The sequence below is a fragment of the Pocillopora damicornis genome, chromosome 3, assembly GCF_964200805.1.
Source record: "Pocillopora damicornis chromosome 3, jaPocDami1.2, whole genome shotgun sequence".
Lineage (NCBI taxonomy): Eukaryota > Metazoa > Cnidaria > Anthozoa > Scleractinia > Pocilloporidae > Pocillopora > Pocillopora damicornis.
The window spans coordinates 21,041,908-21,061,204 of record NC_142672.1 but is presented as its reverse complement, the minus strand read 5'-3'; the positions used below and the strand labels follow the sequence as shown (position 1 = coordinate 21,061,204).

The window sequence follows — 19,297 nt, the reverse complement described above, 5'->3', positions numbered from 1 at the left end:
TTGATTAAGAACAGTGTATTCTCCATGTCCCTATAAAATGTTTTTTGGGGTATCAATATGAAGCCAGAGAAGTGTACTAGCTGGGAATTTTCTTATCTTGGATACTTGACATACTATAAGGGAAACCCTTTGACTTATATAACCCTTTGACCCCAAAGAGTGACTGGCATCTACCATTCAGACATAAAAACATTAAGGTCATAAAAAATAACAGAAATGGTCACCATGCATATAAAGAAGCTCTCACTGTTAAACAAATTCTCCTTGTCAGCACCTTGGGAAATGTATAGAAACAGTATGGAGAATATGCATACTGGTGTTAGGGTGGAAAGAGTTAATAACAAACAGCTACTGGGGTAGTAAATCCTTGCTGTGGAAGTTACAGAAAAGTTAAGGAGTCATTAATCTTCATTTAAGTATTTGCCATCAGACAAGCAACCCTCACTACAAAGCAACTAGGAGATTTGTCAACCCTCACAGATGGTTTCCTATTGGCCAAGCCCTGGCTATCCCCTCTCCAACGTCTGCATTTTGTTGAGTTGACCTGACAGATTGCAGATCATCATTCAAAAATTCACGCTGGAGAGAGTTACTGAGTGTGAGAGTAAGGTGTGTTTCCCATGACCTGCGCAAAGGGATCCCAGCCAACTGAGTTCAGAAAGGACTTAAACATGTAGAAAAATAACAATATGCAACAAGGAAATGTTCATAAGCATTGTATTTTATTGTTATTCCCTTGATGAGTTGTGAGGCAAAGTTTCTGTATTCATTTTTCCAGTACCCTGTCTTGTAACTCTGACAACTTGATTCATTCTGAGAGTTCAAAAACTTTGCTCTTATGTTTGCAGTGATGTCACAGAATTCCACGACATGAAGATCTGTATCCCTTTCTAGCCACATTTCTCCCACAATTTAGTCCTCACCAATATCTTTTCCTTCCTAAGAGAAGCAGTGATCCTATGACAGCCAGGTTCCTTGCAGCATGTTGGATTTGAACCCAAAATGCAACATGACTTGAACTTCTGCGCCAGTACTTTGTGTTAAAATCCACTAAAGCTGACACAACTACCAAGTGCCATACAACAATGCGTGCAAAATAACCTGCTTCATACCCTGCATAGATACTAAGTGCAGGAATTACATACAGTGCAATAACCATGACAATCATAAACTGACCACCAGGAATATTCTTAATATGTGCTAGACGATCTTCTTCACTGGCCCACACCATATAAGCATTGCAGAAGAGATAAAATGCAAGGATTTGTCGAGAAACTTTTAGAGCTTGAAACACCTTGGCCTGGCCTCGCTGACTGTCTGTGAGGCCTGCAGCAACAAATAGGTAACCTCCACATACTGCAGCAGATCTGGCTGCCATTCTGACCTATTTAAAGAAACAAATAATTGTTAGATTCAATTTAGCCTGATTTAGGATGACTGTGGAAACATGAAAACAAATACAATCACAATAGCCAATTGGAACAAAGGAAAACATCATGAGATACCATTGTAAACTACAGGTTAATCCTTTCACTCCCAAGATCTCTTTGTAACTCTCCTTACTGTCTGTCATACAATTCTTGTTATTTTGGTTCCGAGAATTTGGTACAAGATCAACAAATAATCTCCTGATTTATATTATTCTTAAGTTCATTCTCACCATTTGTTTGCGTGATAGTGTATTGATACTGTAAGAAGAAATTCTGTCTTGGTTGCTCAAGGCGGTTTAAGGGTTAATGCATGAAAACCTCGAAACAAAATTCCCTGTGAATAGCCCTTAATGCCTACTGATTTCATGAAGCTTTCACATGTTTTTAATCTAATACTTCAGTAATGGATACTCTGTGCTAGATCAGATTTTTTGCACAACCACACTAGCTAAGGATAATATAAACATGCTTTTAGGAGAAAACCTCCCGAGCCCCTTCATTCTTTGACTTCAGGGCGAGTTAATTAAATATGTAAACATATGTTGATCTTCAGCCCACGAATTTACATAAGGGTGTTGGGTACATATCAGATAACTTTCCTTGATTTCAAAGAGGGCTTTTCATCAAGTAAAAAACATATAATCAGAAGCTTTCATGGTAACAAGAAAAAAAATTGAAGGTCACCGGAAAGGTAACCGTATCAGACAAATAAAGAACAAAATTACTGACTTACGATCAAATATTCTGAAGATTTTTTGAGTTGATATAGAGTTACCCCCGTATATACTACTACATGCAAAGCAGCAGCCAGGCCACATTTCCTTCTCTTCAAGTCCAGAGTCATGCCTGTTCCACAAACGAAGAAAATTAAAGCGTTGATGTACACAAGTAGGTATTCCCGCCGTAAAGTGTCTCTGAAGGTCAACGTGCGCGCCCCTGGCAAATTTTCGGCCTCCTCTCCGGTGGACATCAAAAGGACAAACAGCTCTATGAATGGAAAGCGAGTGATAAGAAAGAGGCCTAGAGCGTCTAGTACGCGAAGAACTCTGTCTAACACGGCCATAATGCAGTTGATTAAAGGCAGAAATATTACTAGAAGAGAACTTCAAAGTGTCCTTCAGAGTAAGTTCATTCTAGTCAAAAGTGGAGCCCACGATTTATCAGCGTACTGTTGTCTCTTTCACTAAGAGGGGAGGCCGCGGGAAGTGAAAGAAATAGCTAAGTTATCGCTTTTAAGGGCTTTGTTTCGTATTTTTAACTTTCCACCGTCTTAAATAATTATGATTCAAGAAATATTTCGGAAAATTTACAAAAATTTTGGGGCGATTTGCAATTTACTTAAAAATAGATATGATTCCACAACGATTGAAATCTGAGAACCCTCCCCCAAGTGATTTGTTGTTATTCTTCCTTGGAGACGACGCCAGCGATTGCCAGGTGCTTGTGCCAAGTTGTTTGGATTGAGATGTGATCAGTGCGAGGTCACCAATTTACCTCTCGGCTTCCAGTTATCTTTACAAGAAGAACCCTAGAAGACGAAAGAAATATTTTTCTAAAATAGTGGAGGTTAGTTTATAAATATGTTTTTGCTCTGTTGGCGAGAAACGAATTACGATGCTATTTTGTAAAGTGCAAAATTCTAGGTCATTCGCGAGATGTGTTGCTTGTTGAGGTGTGATGTTCCTTTGATTTTATACAGTTCTTTTAAGAGTGCATTTAGTTGAATATTTGATCGTATAGGGTCGTCGTTCGCGGGTATTAACGTGAAGTTGCTCGTTTTTTGACCTAAAACGTTTGTGTAACTTCGCGTGCATTCAAGCACGTCTCAAGTTTATGTTTAAGATTTTTGTACGTTGGGATTTTGCTCTGATTAATTTTTTTTTGATTGTAAAGTGTTTCCCCAAAAAATCTAAAACATACTTTAATTTCCAGAGGAGTCAAGCCAGCTCCTATCAGTGAGTGTTTGGAGTTTAACACCAAATCCTGTTCAAGTGAGTCGCCGTTATGTTGTAGTTGTGGTTAGCTCAAAATTGATTTTTTCCTATTTTAGAGATCATAATATTAGGTAATTAACACCTTTCCCTATCAGCTTATTGTTATTGTTATTTTTGCTGTTGTTCGATTGTATGCATTATCATTTGCAATGGTCGCAGTACCTTGTATTAGTTTAAATTGTCGTAGTGAGCATTGGATCCTCGTATACGCACTACGCTATTGCGAACTGCCCCATCTTTGGCTTTTAAAAAAGCAAGCCTTAGATTTTTAAGAAGATATCGAACGATTCAACTATATGCATTCATTTTAAATAGTCTTAGCAACACCAACATTACAATCACCTTTAATTAAACTGCGAAATTAGTTTTGTTCAAGGCATTGCAGCCCATATTGACTGTATGTTTTTTTCACAATACTGAGCTGTCATACGTCATCCTATTTTATTTGAAAATTAATTTCGAACTTTTATTGCATTCTTAAGTGGATAAAAAAACGTGATTAACAATTGGTAAAATAATCACCATTTTTTATTACATGCAGCAGATATCTTGCATATTCAGATGTCTCAAATGACAAATGTAACATCCAATTTTAAAAGATTGTTAATAAAAATATATCAGCTACTGCAGTTTACTCTAAAATGGTAGAAATTGTCTGTAATTTTCTGTGGTGAAGTTTGCACATCTTTGCTTTTAGATCAATTGTTGTGTTGGGAGGCAAAGTGTTAATGAAGCCTCACTGTTTGCAGCTAATTTAATTTGCAAACTGTCTGTTTTTATCACTGGTTCTTGATTTTGTTCATGACATCTTTGACTAATGTTTTAATTGATTCTTATTTCAAGTTTTTAATGAGGACATATGTGATAATTAGCCAAAAAAATGCAGAAAGGCTTTTTTGCTTGTAAATGAAATCTATAATTTCACTTTGCTATCCAATCAGGTTTTAGCATTGCATTAGATGAAAGATTCAATCACCTTTTCTGTGTCACAGAACGATCTGGTCTGGAATTCTTGTATAAGATCAAAAAAAAAAAAAAAAAAAGAATCTAAGGAAGAGTCAAACATATATTTTTCCAGGCATGTTATTTGAACTTTATAACCAATTCAGTGAAAACTTTTAAAACTTTCTTCAATTAGTAGAAATGAAACATGTCTGTTATTTCATGTTCATGATAATTGTTTGAAATTTTATGTAGAAAGTCAGGGGTTTCCACAAGAACTAGCAACTGGCAAAATTTGCAGTCTATGTGAAGCAAAATAGCTGTCTATTTTCTCTGCAATTAACAAACTTATGGTAAAAAACAAACCACTTGTTGCCTATATATTTCACAGTTTTTGCCATCCACTTCAAAACTTATTGAAACCTCTGGAAAATTACACATTGGACTACTTGCATAACAAATCTAAAAGTAGCTTATATGATCTGTGTAGGACATTTAAAATTGGTTGTAATGACAGGCTGCTAGATTTTTAATTAGCATGGAACACAAAGAACTAATTGTTTACAATTTGATTTTGAATTAATGACAGATAAAATGAGGTGGTTGCATCCCATGGGTGGTCATATGTTGGGTTTCTAATGTATCAGAAAACAATTTCACCCTTTCAATCCCAAGATCTGAATGCCATTTCTCCACACCATGTGCTTTAAGTTTTTTGTGATGGTTGCTTAGATAATTTAGTGCTGAATCAAACAATATCCCAAAGCTGATATTTTTCTTTCTTCTCCACATTATTCTGCTCAAAAGGTAACAATATTGAAAGGAAAAATCCTTTTTGGTTACTCCTGGGTAAAAAAAAAATATTGTTATTGCTAAATATGGAAAGTTTTTAATAATTAAGAACCATGTTTGTTTTTTTCCATAGAAGTAGTCAGAATATTCTAGTTTTGTATTCCTTGAGAAGTATTTTTAGAGGTTTAACTGAAAGATTCTAAATTTCCCTAAAACAATAAACAATATGCCCACAAATGAACTGACAATCCTATGGCTTTTTTCCCCCTGGTAAAACTTCATAATCTTGAAATAACAATTTAATTTGAGTGAATGGATTCTGAAATTGGTTTTGAAGAAAAAAATCAGGTTGGAGAAATTTATTGGTATGATCAAAATGAAGTAATTAAGATTTTTGTTTTATTAAATTGGTGTGTTTGAATAAAAACATTATATATGTATAATTGATTATGCTGAATTGTCTTCATTTTGCCCTTATCTTTCACAATGACAGAAACACAGGATCTGCAGTTATCAGTAAATATGTCTGTTCCTCCTCGTCCCGATCCACCCATTGTTGGTAAGGTGACTCATAACAGCATAGAGCTGTACTGGAGAGCTCCTGAAGTTGTTGATCAAGGCAAGGGAGACACCCGGTTGAGATATTGTATTCAAGAAGAGGAACTGGGCCCAAGGTCCAGGGGATTTGGCAATGTCTATTCAGGTTACAGTAAAATGTAAATATATCATGGTTTATCTCATCTAAGGTCATAGGCAATCCTCGATGTTCTCGTTTTCATGTAGTACCTGTTATTTCCGTCTAAAATTCCTCAGAATTCTTGAAAATGTGACATAAAAGGAATGCTCTACTGGTTTGAAAATTTATCTGACCTGTTGTGTTTAAAATAAGGGCTAAGAGCACTGAATTCTCATGGAAATATTATCAGTGGTGTTTCCGTAAAATGTCAACTGAAAGTCCTTTGTCAGAGACATGGGAACATACTTAGAGACAATCTGAGTTTTTCATTACAACTTGTATCCTTTCTTTGTGATCATTGTTTTCATGGTCTACTACCAAACTATAGAGAATTTGTGGGAAAAGTAAAGTTAGTGTTTTTTTTCAAGTTCATCAGGAGGGGGTCATTAGTACCAACCCATCTAATTAAAATTTAAGTCTGTTATGATTGACACAGCTTTGCACAATTTTCTTCTGAATCACCTGGTAATTTTCTTTGAGTCACGCCCATGCAAAAACCTCTCCATTGCTTTAACTTTTTATTCCAAATAAACACCCTTATTGGCTAAAGTGAGACCATGCTCCTATCAAAATGAGTGTTGTATATTTTCAGAGCTCTTTTAAGTGGCTGAGAAAATGACCCTCCCCCTATTAGACCTTCCCCTTTCTGAAAAGAATAAAAAATTGTTCAAACTTTCTCACAGATCATTTTAGTGAAATTATGAAGAGACTATTTTGATGATTTATGTCCTGGTCCTATCAAGCATCTCAAAAGAAACTTACCATTCAATACAATAACAACTTGTTGTGGATCTAGAGTTGCCAGTGCCCCAGCACTAAATTTTAATAGGTGGTGTTATCATTTTCACCCCCCTCGACTCATTTTTCCTTCATTACCTTTATTTTTTGCCCTTTACACCCTAACATCAGTATGCAGTTTCTCCAAACTGGTATCTATACATTTTCCAATAAATCTTTTAAGGAGAATTTGTTTAACAATCAAGAGCCTCTTTGGTTGGGGATCATTTCCTTTATTCTCATGACCTTAATGTTTGATGAAGGGCTAATGTTGTTTGCTAGCTAGGAGAGATTAGATGCTACAGTCATTCTCAAAGGTCAAATGGTGCAGAAAATTGTCAGTAAGAAACTTTCAAGGTGAAGCTAGGTGTGAAAAAGGCTTTGCTATTTAAGAGCTACTTTATTTTTCAGTAAGTTTCTCCTTTCTTTTCAACAGGAATGTTTTTGAAGGTCTGGAGGCTCGCACACAGTACCGATACAGACTGAAGTGTATGAATGATTTTGGTTCAAGTGCCTGGAGTGCTGTTGTCACTGTGTCAACCACAAAGAAACCTCAAACCAGCGAAGATCTCCAGAGGGCTGTCACTAAGGGAGATGTGGAGACTGTCAGAAATATTCTGCCTGGTAAGTTTACGATGCTCATGTTCTTTTCCGTTATTACTCCACCTCTCTCTACAGGGAAACACTTATGGAGGATCGTTAGAACAAAAAAATATATATTAGAAAAAAAGGCACTGAATGAAATGAAATAAAAAGATGAAATGGAATAAAAAGGGTTAGCTCTTTCTTGAAGGACTCAATACTTGGCTTCTTTACTCTATATTTAGGAAAAGGTTTCTGTAATGCACGGTAAAAAAATTAAAAAGTGACATAATATTGTAATTTACGTGGTATGGAATCAATGCCGGGAATGGAAATGAACACCTGTGGGAGAGCTGTTTCATTTTTCTAAATTAATCATGGGTTCAGCACCAACCAACAATGATTCCTTGACTGTAAACTAAATCCAGTGACTCTGCAATTGTCCAAAATATTCCTTAAAAAGTTTCCTTTTTTTAAGTTTCAGGGATACTGTTAATTAAGACCTTTTTGTGTATGTTCTTTGGATATGTTATCAATCTGAACTGCGCTTATTGAAATCTCTAATTTTGTTAAGGTGTAGGCGACCAGTAATTATTCTGGCTCTTTGTAACAGGGTCTTCAATAACAGCCAGTTACCTACACACTACTGCCACCTGTATGCTCTCTTACCGCCATCTGTTTAGCCTGTGAGCAGGTTCTAATGTTTTGTTTCCACCTTACAGCCCCTTTTCCGGGCACAGCGGCCCATTATACTATCAGCAGCCGCCAAGAAGAAAAAGTTATTGAAACCGCTGTTGAAATTTTTTCGAAATATGTACTTATCGACTTAGTTTGGTCGGGCCGGACGGGAAAAAGGTTGGCTCAATTTCATGACGTACAGACCAAGCGCAGCGAGGTCCGTGCGCCATGACGGAGAGCCAAATGTTTTCCCGTTCGGCCCGACCAGACATAGCAGATGAGTATTTCATCATATGGCCAATAACTATTGAAAATTTCGAAAATTTTGTTTCAGACTTAATATGACGCTATAGACGGGCGCTCGCGGGCAATAAAATAGATTCTACAATAGAAAGTTTTCCTCTGTTTTTTCGAGTTAGAACAACTCAACCACAACTCATCGAAAAACCGCGACTTTTTGCACTCTTTCCTTCCTTTTCTTTAAGTTTTTGCAGCAGAGCTGCGTGAGGGCAGGGCCGGATGGCTTTTCCGGACCGGCTCACGTCAACTCGTCCGGCCCCACACACCTCAGCTTTCACTGTTGCTTTTTTGGGGGATTACGCGTGCGGGGCTTTACGGGACTTATGATGATTATGCACAAGCGAAGGAGTGAAGAGTTCGTGAATGTCTTCAACAGTAGTATTCTATACTGACTGACAGCAGACTCTAAAAGAGTGGAATATTCAGTAAATGTAGCAAAGCTGGTCAACTTCTGTCATCTATCTCTGATTTTTGGTCGATGGTTTGTTTGTCGTCTGTCAGCCAACTTCTATCTGTAAGTTAACCGACTGTTATCGGACGTGTCTGACAGCTTACAGGTTCTTACTGATCGTTGATGTGTTGGTCAAATGTTACTAAGTTGTTAGCTGACAGTTTACCACCAGTCAGTAAAGGGGGGCTCATGTAGCTTTTAGCCAAAATTTGGCATTAAATTTCTTACTTACAGACTCACAATTCTGTATTTTAGGACTTAGCTGGCAAGCAGTTGATTCCCCCGACAAGTTTGGTTTATCACCACTCATGATTGCAGGTAACACAATCCACTGCTAACTACTGACACAATTACTGAAACTAAAACTATGACGTGGTTTTGACGATAAATTGTTCGATGTTTCCGTCACATTTCACAATCATAAATTGGAAAAATTTTAAGTTAAATGAACTATATAACTTCAACTATGAATGACTTCATGACTATGAATACTTCTTTTCAAAATTCCTGTTCGTTGCATCTGTTACAAATTGTTATACCAGCTAACTATGAACAATTATTTCTTCTCAATCAGCTTTAGCTTCGTCCTCTTTTTTAGGTTTTTCTCACCTGATCTGCAAGCTTTGCAGGGTTGTTAGTTTCCCACCTGGACAGTGGTAACATATCGAAATTAAATTGTTTTTTTCCAATGGTATTTTAGCCCAAAAAGGTTATGTAGATGTGGCACGAGTTTTGCTGGAAACTGGCGCAGATGTGAACTTTCAAAGCAGCAGTGGAAAAACAGCCTTGATGATGGCTTGCTTCTCAGGTTTATAACTTGTGATATTATATCTCGCGCTTGGGGCATAATCCCGAGCGGTAAAAAGCTCGGTCCGTGACTTACAGTACGGGCGTCGCACTTGGTTAGTAAGACGCATTTAGCTTTCGCTAAAGGTCCAATCTTTGTAAATGGCAATTTTAAACTTGACGGAAAATGTTTCCGCTGACATACTTTGTCAAAGAAATTGTCATCTCTCCATCTTCTGTGATCTGTAATTGTGTCTCTTGGCCTAAAGAAGCTCTTGATTGTTCAACAGATTCTCCTTGTCAGCACCTTAGGAAATGTATAGAGTACAGTATGGAGAATAGTGAAATTATCTGGTGTTGACTTTCATTGGCCTGGGTAGTTCTAATTTGGACATTCTTACGTTCTCTAAAACACATCTGTTCACGACGTTTCTTATAAAATCTTGCAGGAAATGTGGAGGTTGCGCAGCTGTTAAAACAACATAAGGCTGAGTGGGATTTAGTGGACAGGACAGGTTCAACAGCTCTTCACTGGGCGGTCGACGGAGCCAATTTGGATATGATCCGCTGGATGCTTCAAGATGGCTGCCGAGTGGACGTCAAAGACGAAACGTCAGGTGATTCTGGAACTGTTGTAAAGCACGCAGGAAGCAGCTTGAGGGAGAAACGGTGTGGGAGGAAGAACGAGGCTTAGTCGAGATCGAGTGTTGTGACGTCTCTAGTGCCCAAGCCACTCCCTAAGATAACGAAGCAGATCTTGGAGAACATTTCATACGCAGCTAAAATTTGGGAAAGCTATTCTAAATCACTGCTTTGGTATACTCCCCTGATGAATTATTAAAAAAAAAAATTATTTCATCGTTGAATGCGTTTATTACAAAAATGTAGGTATAAAAATTTGTCGTGAGTGTTGGACAAAGAAAGAATCTGGGTCCTTACGAGGATCGAGCATCAGCTATTTCTATTTTCTTGGTAGGATGCTGTGCCAACTGATCATAAGTCACAGAGAAATCTTAATGTGCAATGCTATTTACGAAGTTCATGTTTGACAAGAGTTCTGTATGCAACAAGGATTATCAATGTCGCCAGCATCTTGTGGGAACAATAAGAATGATGGTTAATTCTGAGCTTGCCTACGAATACACCCCTAATGATAATGCAAAGAAGTTGATTTAGGAACTTGTGGTACAAATTACGTGTGTGCGGTGAGGTTTCAATTATATAACCGTGGATTGCCAAATTTCGACGAACAACTCTCATTCGTAGGTAGAACGAACATCCACTGGCAAATTGCAGATTTTTCTCTGCTTGAGAATGTTTGTTTATGAGATAATTATATCAGATATTTATGTCTGTCTCTAATGCTTTTCAATAATTTTTCGTAGGCTGGACTCCTCTGATGAGAGTAGCAGCTGTGAGCGGTAATGTGAACGTTGCCAAGGTACTGATACATCATGGGGCCAATGTGCACACAATGGACAAAGAAGGGAAAACGACTCTGATGAACGCTGCACTTAATGGCTTTGAAGCGCTTGTTAAGCTTCTTGTTAAAAAGGGTGTCCCTGTAAAGCTGAGATCAGAGCACGGCAAAACGGCGCTGGATTTTGCCAGGTCTTTTGAACACGAAAGGGTGACTCACTTTCTGCAAGAGCATGTAGAGGCTTTGAAAAAGGCTGACAACGAACGCAAATTGGCTGAAGCGAAGGAAAGAAGGCACAGCCGGGAGCGGATTGAAAGTCATGGCTTAAAATCTGTTACAAACGGTGCACAGAATGGAACATCAGAGGCGGTTGTGTCGTAACTGATGTTTAAAAACAAAAACGGTTTAAAGCCATGAGATATTAAATTTAGTTATCATCAATCTCAGTTCATGTGTAACCCTTTAGCTCTTGGAAGAGTAAAACTTGTGCCTTCCTATGATATTCATGCATTAATCAAACAGGTTATGAAAATTCTCGAAATTATCAGATACAAGTTGTTACCTTGATCCAACACCAAATCATTTTCAATAATTTACAAGGAAATGTGCAGCAGCTAGAGGGGAGAATCGAGAATTAAAGGGTTGACGGTTCTGTGTGGGTCAATTTTAAAATGTCAATGAGATTTTCAATACCTGCCTTGATTAAAATCGCCGTTACCGTTTGCAAACATCTTTTATTGTTCTAAAAGGTTATTTGAAGTTTACTTTCACGGTTTCAAAGTTTATACAGACAATTGAGTATACCGTGTACGACAACCATTCTATTGTTCCAAAATGTGATGAAGTTAATTTCACGGTTTTTAAGTTTGTACAGACAATTGAGTCAAATACTTATTAATATATTTCATCTTAAATTTATTTAATTTCTGTGATGAAAGCGAACTTCGACAAAGCTTTCATTGGTAGAAGCAAATATGCTACTCCGTAATTTGCTGAATTTCAGACAGAAATAAAAAGTTTTAATTAATCAAGAATAGTATCATTTTTTGTATTACTCATCTTGGCTGGCAATTAGTTAATATTACAAGGTACAATGAAACCGATCAGGGCCGAGTTGTTCAAAGCTGGGTTAAGATAACCCAGGATTAGTATAAAATTTGATTTAAGATCTGAAAGCTTGAAGAAAAAAATTCAGCTGAAATCTTTTTGTCTTCAATTTTTTGATTGAATGCTCTGAAAATAAATGGAGAAAATTATTCTCAAACAGCTTTTGAACAGAGAAAAACAGAAACCTAGATTAAAATTTAACCCTGGGTTAACGCTAATCGGCCTTCGAACAACTGGGCCCAGAGCGTTAAAGTATCATACCCATAAGCCTTTGCAAAACTGAGATCACTTTAAGTTATGATCTGTTGGCCTTCGCCAGTTTTCAATTTGCATACTTAGTACGCGTTTAAGAAAATAATCTAAGAAAGTCGATATACTTTTTTCTACAGCACTACGATGAGCCATACTCATAACCTACAGCTTTATTCCATGACTCCTCCTCACTTCTCTCGATGCTGTCCAAAAGTTTTACTCAATTTATGTATCGTATTGAAAACCAAATTATGTTATCATGTGCCGTACTTTTAGCTAATATGGAACACAAACTACACAATAAACTATTTTATCGTACACCTATTAACACTCCTTTGAAACAACAGTGAATTTTAATGGTGAGTGTTGAGTACCATAATATAGCTTTTCAGTAAACTACATTGAAACAAGTATCTAGACCTCTGTCTTTACCATTCCATGCATTAACTGATTTTTATATGCGTGAAATTTTTACCTTAGAGTTATCACTGCTTCCTTTATCTTATGTTTTCTTTCTTGACAGGCAAATAACACAAGACTGCGTATTTATTTACTTCTGCTAAGTTTCCCCATTCACCCCCTAAGTGGACAGGAAAATTTTCCTCCGGAGGAATTCTAATACCACTGTCAATAGGAAAATTGTTTATTAAGAAATACACCCTCCTTTCAATTTCAAACGCACCTAATAAGTTGGGCGGGATACGTTTCTGCTCCACAACAGACCAGGTGTCCTTACGTTCGTCATACAGTTCCACAGGTGGATAGTCCCGCCGAAAATTTCTTATTGAATTGGAAATATCTGCCACACATAGTCTGTTATTGACTACGAAAATACTAGACTCAAAATGAGGATGGCAGGTCGAAGCTTTACGCTCCCATTCATTTTTCTCTGGGTCAAAACAATGGAATACCGCTGGTTTGTTGAAATTCGTACGATCTTGACAATCATGAATTACATATATTTTACGATTCATCACTGTCGCCGCAAGAAATTGGAGAATTCCTTCATGTTGGGGAAAATTCAACTCTCCCCCAGCTTGCCAAACGTTATTGCTCAAATCGTACCTTTGGGGAGGATTCGATGGAGCAATGACATACAAATATTCACTGACTGAGCATAAGCAGATTTTAGGCGGGCGGCGCGATTTGTCTCTGTATACCCCTATATACAATTCTGGAAGTTTCTCCCACGTGTTATTTACTATATGATAACGGTATACAACATAATTAAAGCCCCCCTGTTGCTGTTGCACCTCTGTGACTACATACAGGTTATTTCCAATCAATTCTGCAGAATAACATACATCAGTTATTTCGCCCAGCTGAGCAACCGAAGCCAAAGGCTTCCACAATTTGCTGTCAACATCAAAATATCGAGCGAAGGTCGAGCGCTTGGTGCTTACCGCTTTCTCCTCTATTTTGCCTCTGGTCTTTTGCTCATTTACAAATGTTTCTCTTTTTGAATCTCGAGTAGGATGGATGGCCACTAGAACCTAAAATAATAATTAAAAAAACTTGGAATGAAAATGACCTCGTTGACGCACGCAAGTGATACCGAAATCATTATGCTGGACGAGGCTTTGGTTAAAGCTGGGAACAAAATGATATGATTGTTAAACTTTCAGTGGTCCATTGTAAAAGATCGCTCCATGATCAGTTAACTTGGAATCAATAAATAAAACAAAGAAATCTTAGTCTGTAACGTGTAGAGTTTGACTCCAACGGTTTTTTAGGAAAAAAATACTTTACACTCTCAAGAAAACGGAAGCCCGTATACTTATTCATCGCAAACCACAGTGGTAGCGGCGAGGCACATACATGCACAAGAGGAAAGACCGTTCATTGCAAACCTTAAAAGTCCTGTCATTCTTAAGACTCATCGTCAAATGGATAAATTTAGTTGTAATATTTTGCAATGGAGAAAGTGTGCTACGAATTTAAATAAGAAATTTTTCGTCTCCATCCACAGGACTCACGTGGTAGGCAGAGCGACTTGATTGCATTACCCGATCGCCGGTTTAAAGAGAGTGTAACACAAAAAAACCGATTAAAACTCTGAATGAGGTAACCTAACAATTTCTCTTAAAAAGGGAAGATCTTTCACGCATCACATTAATGCTCACGGCCGAGAAGATTTCACATCTTCTCCACCGACACAATCGGAAATATTGGGCATCAGTAATGAGTCTAAGTCAGAATGTCAAGAGAGTCTACGAAACTGGGCTCTCCTTGGTCGAGTGAACAGGGTATGCCATGAACAATTTAGTGTTTGCGGCGACCAAAAAAATCTAGATTCTAAATTTCCAAGGGGCGTCGCTCCAAAACGCGGTTAACGAGGTGTTAGGGACTATTTTACAGATCGAGATAATTGCACGAATCTTTATTCTTGAAAACCAATCAACCACGAACCACAATCAACGATGAAAAATCACGATCAATTGCACAATCAATCAAACTGAAACAACAATACAACGAAGCTCTATCAATCTATTGAAGGAGTGAAAGTTTGCCTAGACAACTCAAAACTTAAGAAGAACTGATTAAAGGGACGCTAAACTCGCCTTTTATATGCGCGTGGTGACGCTGAAAGGTCCGATTACAAAACCAATAGAAATGCAGAAAAAACAGATAAACATTGTAACTATGTACATACCTAAGATCATTCTGAAATCAGTGAACTAATCAATAATCAATTCCATAAAAATGGGCCTTCTGGCTTGTGTCCTTAACAAACAATAAATTTAATTTTTTTATAAACAGATAAATGCAAGATCACTTGAATTAAATTCTTACCGGACGCATCGATCTTGGTTTCATTTTCTCTGCAGCAAATTCATGTGAAGGCATACAGTGATGCATCATGGATTCTTGCAGATGAATGTTCACCTCGGGAACTCGCTGCATTTCTTCTGTTTTCAACTCTTCAATCACAATCTTCACGTCTACCAGCCCCAGACGAACAGCTCCGATAACTTTTCCAGCAACTGGCATCCTCTCTTCCCCTTTGTATTTGATCCACTTGATCACTGATTTGAAGACAAAAGCTTCAGAGGGTGAATTGAGATCATCTCGACCAAGAAGGCTATGTAGTTGATCTGCATTTATATGAGTAAGGAATTCTTTACTTTCGCAAACATCTTTGTAAATGGATGCCATCTTGGCCTCTGCGGCCTCTTGCAGATCTCTGAGACCGAGTCTTTCGGCGACTGCACACAGCATGGAGTAATTCTTCATGTCAATTCCGTTTTCTATGAACTCCTTCTTTAGGAAATCACAACAAAGTTCAATAACACACGCGATTTGAAGCTGACTAGCTGTGAGAAGAACCTCAAATACGTTCTTCTGGTTGACAAGAAGGTCACCACTGTAGATGGAGTCTATAACGATCTTGAATATCTCCGGTGAAATGTTTTTATCTTTCAGTTCGATCAGTTCCTGGTTCGCTTCTTTCCCATCAGTAAATATGGCGCGAAAATAATCGCTATACGACGCAAGAACAACTCGGTGAGCTGGGAAAAGTGTATCACCCACTTTTAAACGTACGTCGATAAATTCACCTTCTCTACGGAACTCGGAACACTTAGACAGAAGAATTCTAGAGTGGGCCACCATCTTTATGCTGTTTCAATTAGTGGAGATCTATGCTTGTAGAAACTTCGAAGGAAACGAGAATGTGTTTGTTCGTGGATCGCGTGACTTCCCACTGAAAACTATACTAATTTTCATTTGCATCGGTTGCTTAGTTACTGGTGACATATGCTCAGCGATACAGAGATTAACTTGCAAAGATATCGACAGCAGGGTCTCTGTTTGGGCTTAAGCCTGACGATAGTCTTTTTGAAATTACAATGGAAAGTAACAATGGTATATCTGAAGAGGGCCTAGGTGTTAAATAAATCAAAATTTGTATTGGCAATAGGACCGTGAGGTGTCCAATTCGGTCTGTAATCATACAAGTGATTAACAAAATCGGACGACCGCGAAACGGGAGTCCGATTTGTTAATCACGAAGAAGATCTCGACCTCAAGATGCTAAACTTGGATTGTCTTGACCTCTGTAGTGTCTTAGAAACCCTTCGCTTGGTCCGTGGGTAAATCACAACGGAGTTTTCAAGTTGACCATTTGGTCTGGAAGTAATTCGTGTCGTACTACACCTCTTAAATCTGCCGATAGGGTGCTTAGTTGTCATTGATGAAACAGCTTCTGAAGACGTTTTGAAGGAAGTTAGAGAAACCATCAAACAAACACAACCTGAAGTCTTCTTTCTAACTAACATTGTCGGAGACTGCGTGATTACTTGCGTGACGTTAATTTTGTCAACAACATTATCTTGGAGTTTCTAATTTGTACATGATTAACGTAACCTCGAATAACCTTTTTCATAGTGCTTAGCAACGATCAATCTCGTTTCAAGTTGCCAGAGTAGCTCTTTACACGCCTGCTGTAACTGAGTGAATACGCGAGAACGATTAAACAGTTAAACTCAGTCGAGTCTGAAATTATGAGATCCTCGCAGCTAAGAACACTACTGAAACGAGTAGTTGTAAATAGGACCTGAAAAAAATTCAGGCCCGTCATCTCTCCACCGCAGTGCAAATATCGCAGAGGTCATGGGTTCACATCCCGTACGGGCCTGAATTTTTTTCAGGTCCTATTTACAACTACTCGTTTCAGTAGTGTTCTTAGCTGCGAGGATCTCATAATTTCATCTCTCCACCGCAGTTGCAAATATATGAATTTTCATATATCTAAAATCTTCAGTCGAGTCTGTTGATTGAGTCCAGTACGTTAGAAGACCGGTTATCCCTAGTAAACGGGGCAAAGTTTACGAAAACATACCTAGTATAAACTTCAAGGTTTTTCGTCACTCCAATACGGCAGAAAACCAAGCCAGTAGGTGAGTATCCCTTTATTCCTAAGTTTGTATAAAAACATGTAAAGAGAGATGAAAGACGTGATGAGTTGATGGTGGGCGCGGTGAAATCAAGATCAAGACAAACGGCTTCAAACCCTAGCTGCATTTTTTGTGTTGTGTTTTCGGGAAAGAAACTTTTCTATACCAGTGCCTTCTATCGCCTTGGAGAAACGGTTTGTCTTGCCCATGCGAAATTGCCCGGATTGTCAATTGAAAACAATTTTTTAGGCCAGCGCACTTGGTGCGTAACTTCTGGGTCACTTTTTTCTGTACCACCAAAGGTTTCTCAAGTATGTTTCAAGTATGAAGGCGAAAAACGTGGAGACCACATCTTGAAGACAGTCAAAACAGATTTGTGAACGGAAGTAAGAAGCTGAAGGAAAGGAACTGCTCTGTGTTCAGCGATAGAGAAACAAGCTTAAAGTGATAAGGTATAATTTATTGAAAGTTAAAAACTGAAGTGCTCCAGTTAGTTACTTGTATAGACGGACATATTTAAGCAATGACTCTAATGATTTTCTATTTTCTTATTGGAAAGAACTGAAAGATATAGTTTTGTCGCATTGATTAAGTTATGTATCCTTCTTAACGATCTAGTTTAGCTGCAAACGTCCGAAATCGTAAACATAAACAGTTTAGTAACAGGTAACCGAATTGACCGAAAAATACGCCGTCGAGGCGTTCAAGGAGACTCCTAAAAAATTTTTGTAGTTTAAATTAAACAATACTAAGCATCAATCGCGTGGTTTAGCAGTGTTTGTTTAGATGCAACACAAAAAGCTTGTCGGAATTTCGATGCCGAATATATTAATTAGTTTCAAATCCATGATAGCGAACGGTTGATAACCCTCTCAGAATATATGCTTGCCTTGTGCATTCCCAGCCGTGATTAAGAAAACTTTATACACAACAACAGGCTTTATTTGGATGTCTATAACAGGATATTTAAATATTGCAAAATCGGTTTCAACTCAACTACGCCTGAGCTCGTAAGGGGATCTGATGACCCATCAGGATGAAAACATTTAGTTGTGACTTGTCTGTTTGTTTGTCCATTTTTATGTACGCAATTTCGGAATTGTGTCGCGTAACTATGGAAGTTTCCTCTCGATTCACTTTAAAATTTTGGAGCTTCAGATGAAAAGTAGTTATGCTATAAAATTCTCAAATCTCTGAAAGGATACATGAAAGTCTAAGAAGAAACGAAATGAGCTTTGGACTTAACTTTGCGAAACCCTGTAGAAAAATTTTTCAAGTCTTCACCAGTTTACAAGTTTATTAGAAGTTTTAAAATACAAAATAAAGATAAACACTGCTCGCAGTTAGGTAGAGCAAGTCGAGGCGAGCAGTCGTTTAACGCAAGTAGAATGTTTAACTTCAATCTAGCCAGAATACAACAATACACATTGGCAAAATGAAAACTACATTACAGAACTGACAAATACTTCAAAATTGATGTAAAAGGGTCTTTTACAGTTGTTCATAAAAAAATAATTGAACAAGTAGTAATTACTGTCAACTACAAAAAATAAGGAAGAAGAATACGTGACTAACCATACACATTTGAGACTTGAAAGAAACGAGATTATTTAAGATTATAGAGTACCTCTCTCCAGGCAAATATTTAGTGTTGATATGTTCTTTAAGCGGGATATAACCGAACAATCTTTGTTAAGGAGTTTAACTAAGCAGTTTTCAACTGCATTGGTTTACGGCCCGGGCAGGCAAAGTGAGGCAAAATAACTTTCATCTTATCGAAAATTTTTTGACTTGAAATGAAGTGCCTTGAGGTTCAAGGAAATGAATTTAACTTAATTTAATTTAACTTAACTTAATTTAACTCCTTGTATCGACAAACCAACTCGTGTGCATAGAAATTCTTTCTCATTAATCGACAATATATTTACAAACAAAGTTAATGAGAATATCATTAGTGGCAATATAATCTCTGATATTAGTGACCACTTCTCGCAGTTTTGTTTAACAAGCTCGCTTGTAGTCAAAGGCAAACCCGACAGACCTCTTGCGCGCGATTTTTCCCAATTTTCTGAAGAAAATTTTAAACACGACTTGTCACGTATTGATTGGGTTGACATAGTCTCCCGTAATGAAACTAATATCGATAAGGCTTTCT

The 19,297-nt window shown here is 37.7% G+C and overlaps 3 protein-coding genes across 4 annotated transcripts; 1 reads left to right on the top strand and 2 right to left on the bottom strand.

Annotated features, from left to right (window-relative positions):
• Positions 1-703: 703 nt before the first annotated feature.
• On the bottom strand, positions 704-2,751 carry LOC113672775 (transmembrane protein 101). The gene is made up of 2 exons (XM_027189124.2): positions 2,164-2,751; positions 704-1,384 (listed from the first exon to the last, which is right to left on the bottom strand). The coding sequence occupies exons 1-2, from the start codon at positions 2,491-2,493 to the stop codon at positions 920-922; spliced, it is 795 nt and encodes a 264-aa protein (XP_027044925.2). The 5' UTR covers positions 2,494-2,751; the 3' UTR covers positions 704-919.
• Positions 2,752-2,825: 74 nt separating this feature from the next.
• On the top strand, positions 2,826-11,919 carry LOC113672700 (fibronectin type 3 and ankyrin repeat domains protein 1). 2 transcript variants are annotated; one of them, XM_089200809.1, is made up of 8 exons: positions 2,828-2,996; positions 3,363-3,421; positions 5,652-5,874; positions 7,108-7,295; positions 8,938-9,000; positions 9,383-9,490; positions 9,918-10,085; positions 10,854-11,919. In XM_089200809.1, the coding sequence occupies exons 3-8, from the start codon at positions 5,681-5,683 to the stop codon at positions 11,267-11,269; spliced, it is 1,137 nt and encodes a 378-aa protein (XP_089056935.1). In that variant the 5' UTR covers positions 2,828-2,996; positions 3,363-3,421; positions 5,652-5,680; the 3' UTR covers positions 11,270-11,919. The 2 variants fall into 2 exon arrangements, with proteins under 2 accessions (XP_089056936.1, XP_089056935.1); XM_089200810.1 differs by lacking the exon at positions 3,363-3,421 and having other exon boundaries at positions 2,826-2,996.
• LOC113672715 (kelch-like protein 6) lies at positions 11,603-16,242 on the bottom strand. The gene is made up of 2 exons (XM_089200807.1): positions 15,041-16,242; positions 11,603-13,740 (listed from the first exon to the last, which is right to left on the bottom strand). The coding sequence occupies exons 1-2, from the start codon at positions 15,857-15,859 to the stop codon at positions 12,745-12,747; spliced, it is 1,815 nt and encodes a 604-aa protein (XP_089056933.1). The 5' UTR covers positions 15,860-16,242; the 3' UTR covers positions 11,603-12,744.
• Positions 16,243-19,297: the final 3,055 nt, after the last annotated feature.

What these genes read in the sequence shown, in the direction of transcription:
- LOC113672715 (XM_089200807.1), bottom strand. Translation starts at nt 15,859, where the DNA reads ATGGTGGCCCACTCTAGAATTCTTCTGTCTAAGTGTTCCGAGTTCCGT. An exon ending in AACCAAGATCGATGCGTCCG is followed by an intron (nt 13,741 to 15,040) that starts GTAAGAATTTAA and finishes TTATTATTTTAG; the next exon opens with GTTCTAGTGGCCATCCATCC.
- LOC113672775 (XM_027189124.2), bottom strand. Translation starts at nt 2,493, where the DNA reads ATGGCCGTGTTAGACAGAGTTCTTCGCGTACTAGACGCTCTAGGCCTC. An exon ending in AATCTTCAGAATATTTGATC is followed by an intron (nt 1,385 to 2,163) that starts GTAAGTCAGTAA and finishes TTCTTTAAATAG; the next exon opens with GTCAGAATGGCAGCCAGATC.
- LOC113672700 (XM_089200810.1), top strand. Translation starts at nt 5,681, where the DNA reads ATGTCTGTTCCTCCTCGTCCCGATCCACCCATTGTTGGTAAGGTGACT. An exon ending in TATTCAGGTTACAGTAAAAT is followed by an intron (nt 5,875 to 7,107) that starts GTAAATATATCA and finishes TCTTTTCAACAG; the next exon opens with GAATGTTTTTGAAGGTCTGG. An exon ending in GATGATGGCTTGCTTCTCAG is followed by an intron (nt 9,491 to 9,917) that starts GTTTATAACTTG and finishes AAAATCTTGCAG; the next exon opens with GAAATGTGGAGGTTGCGCAG.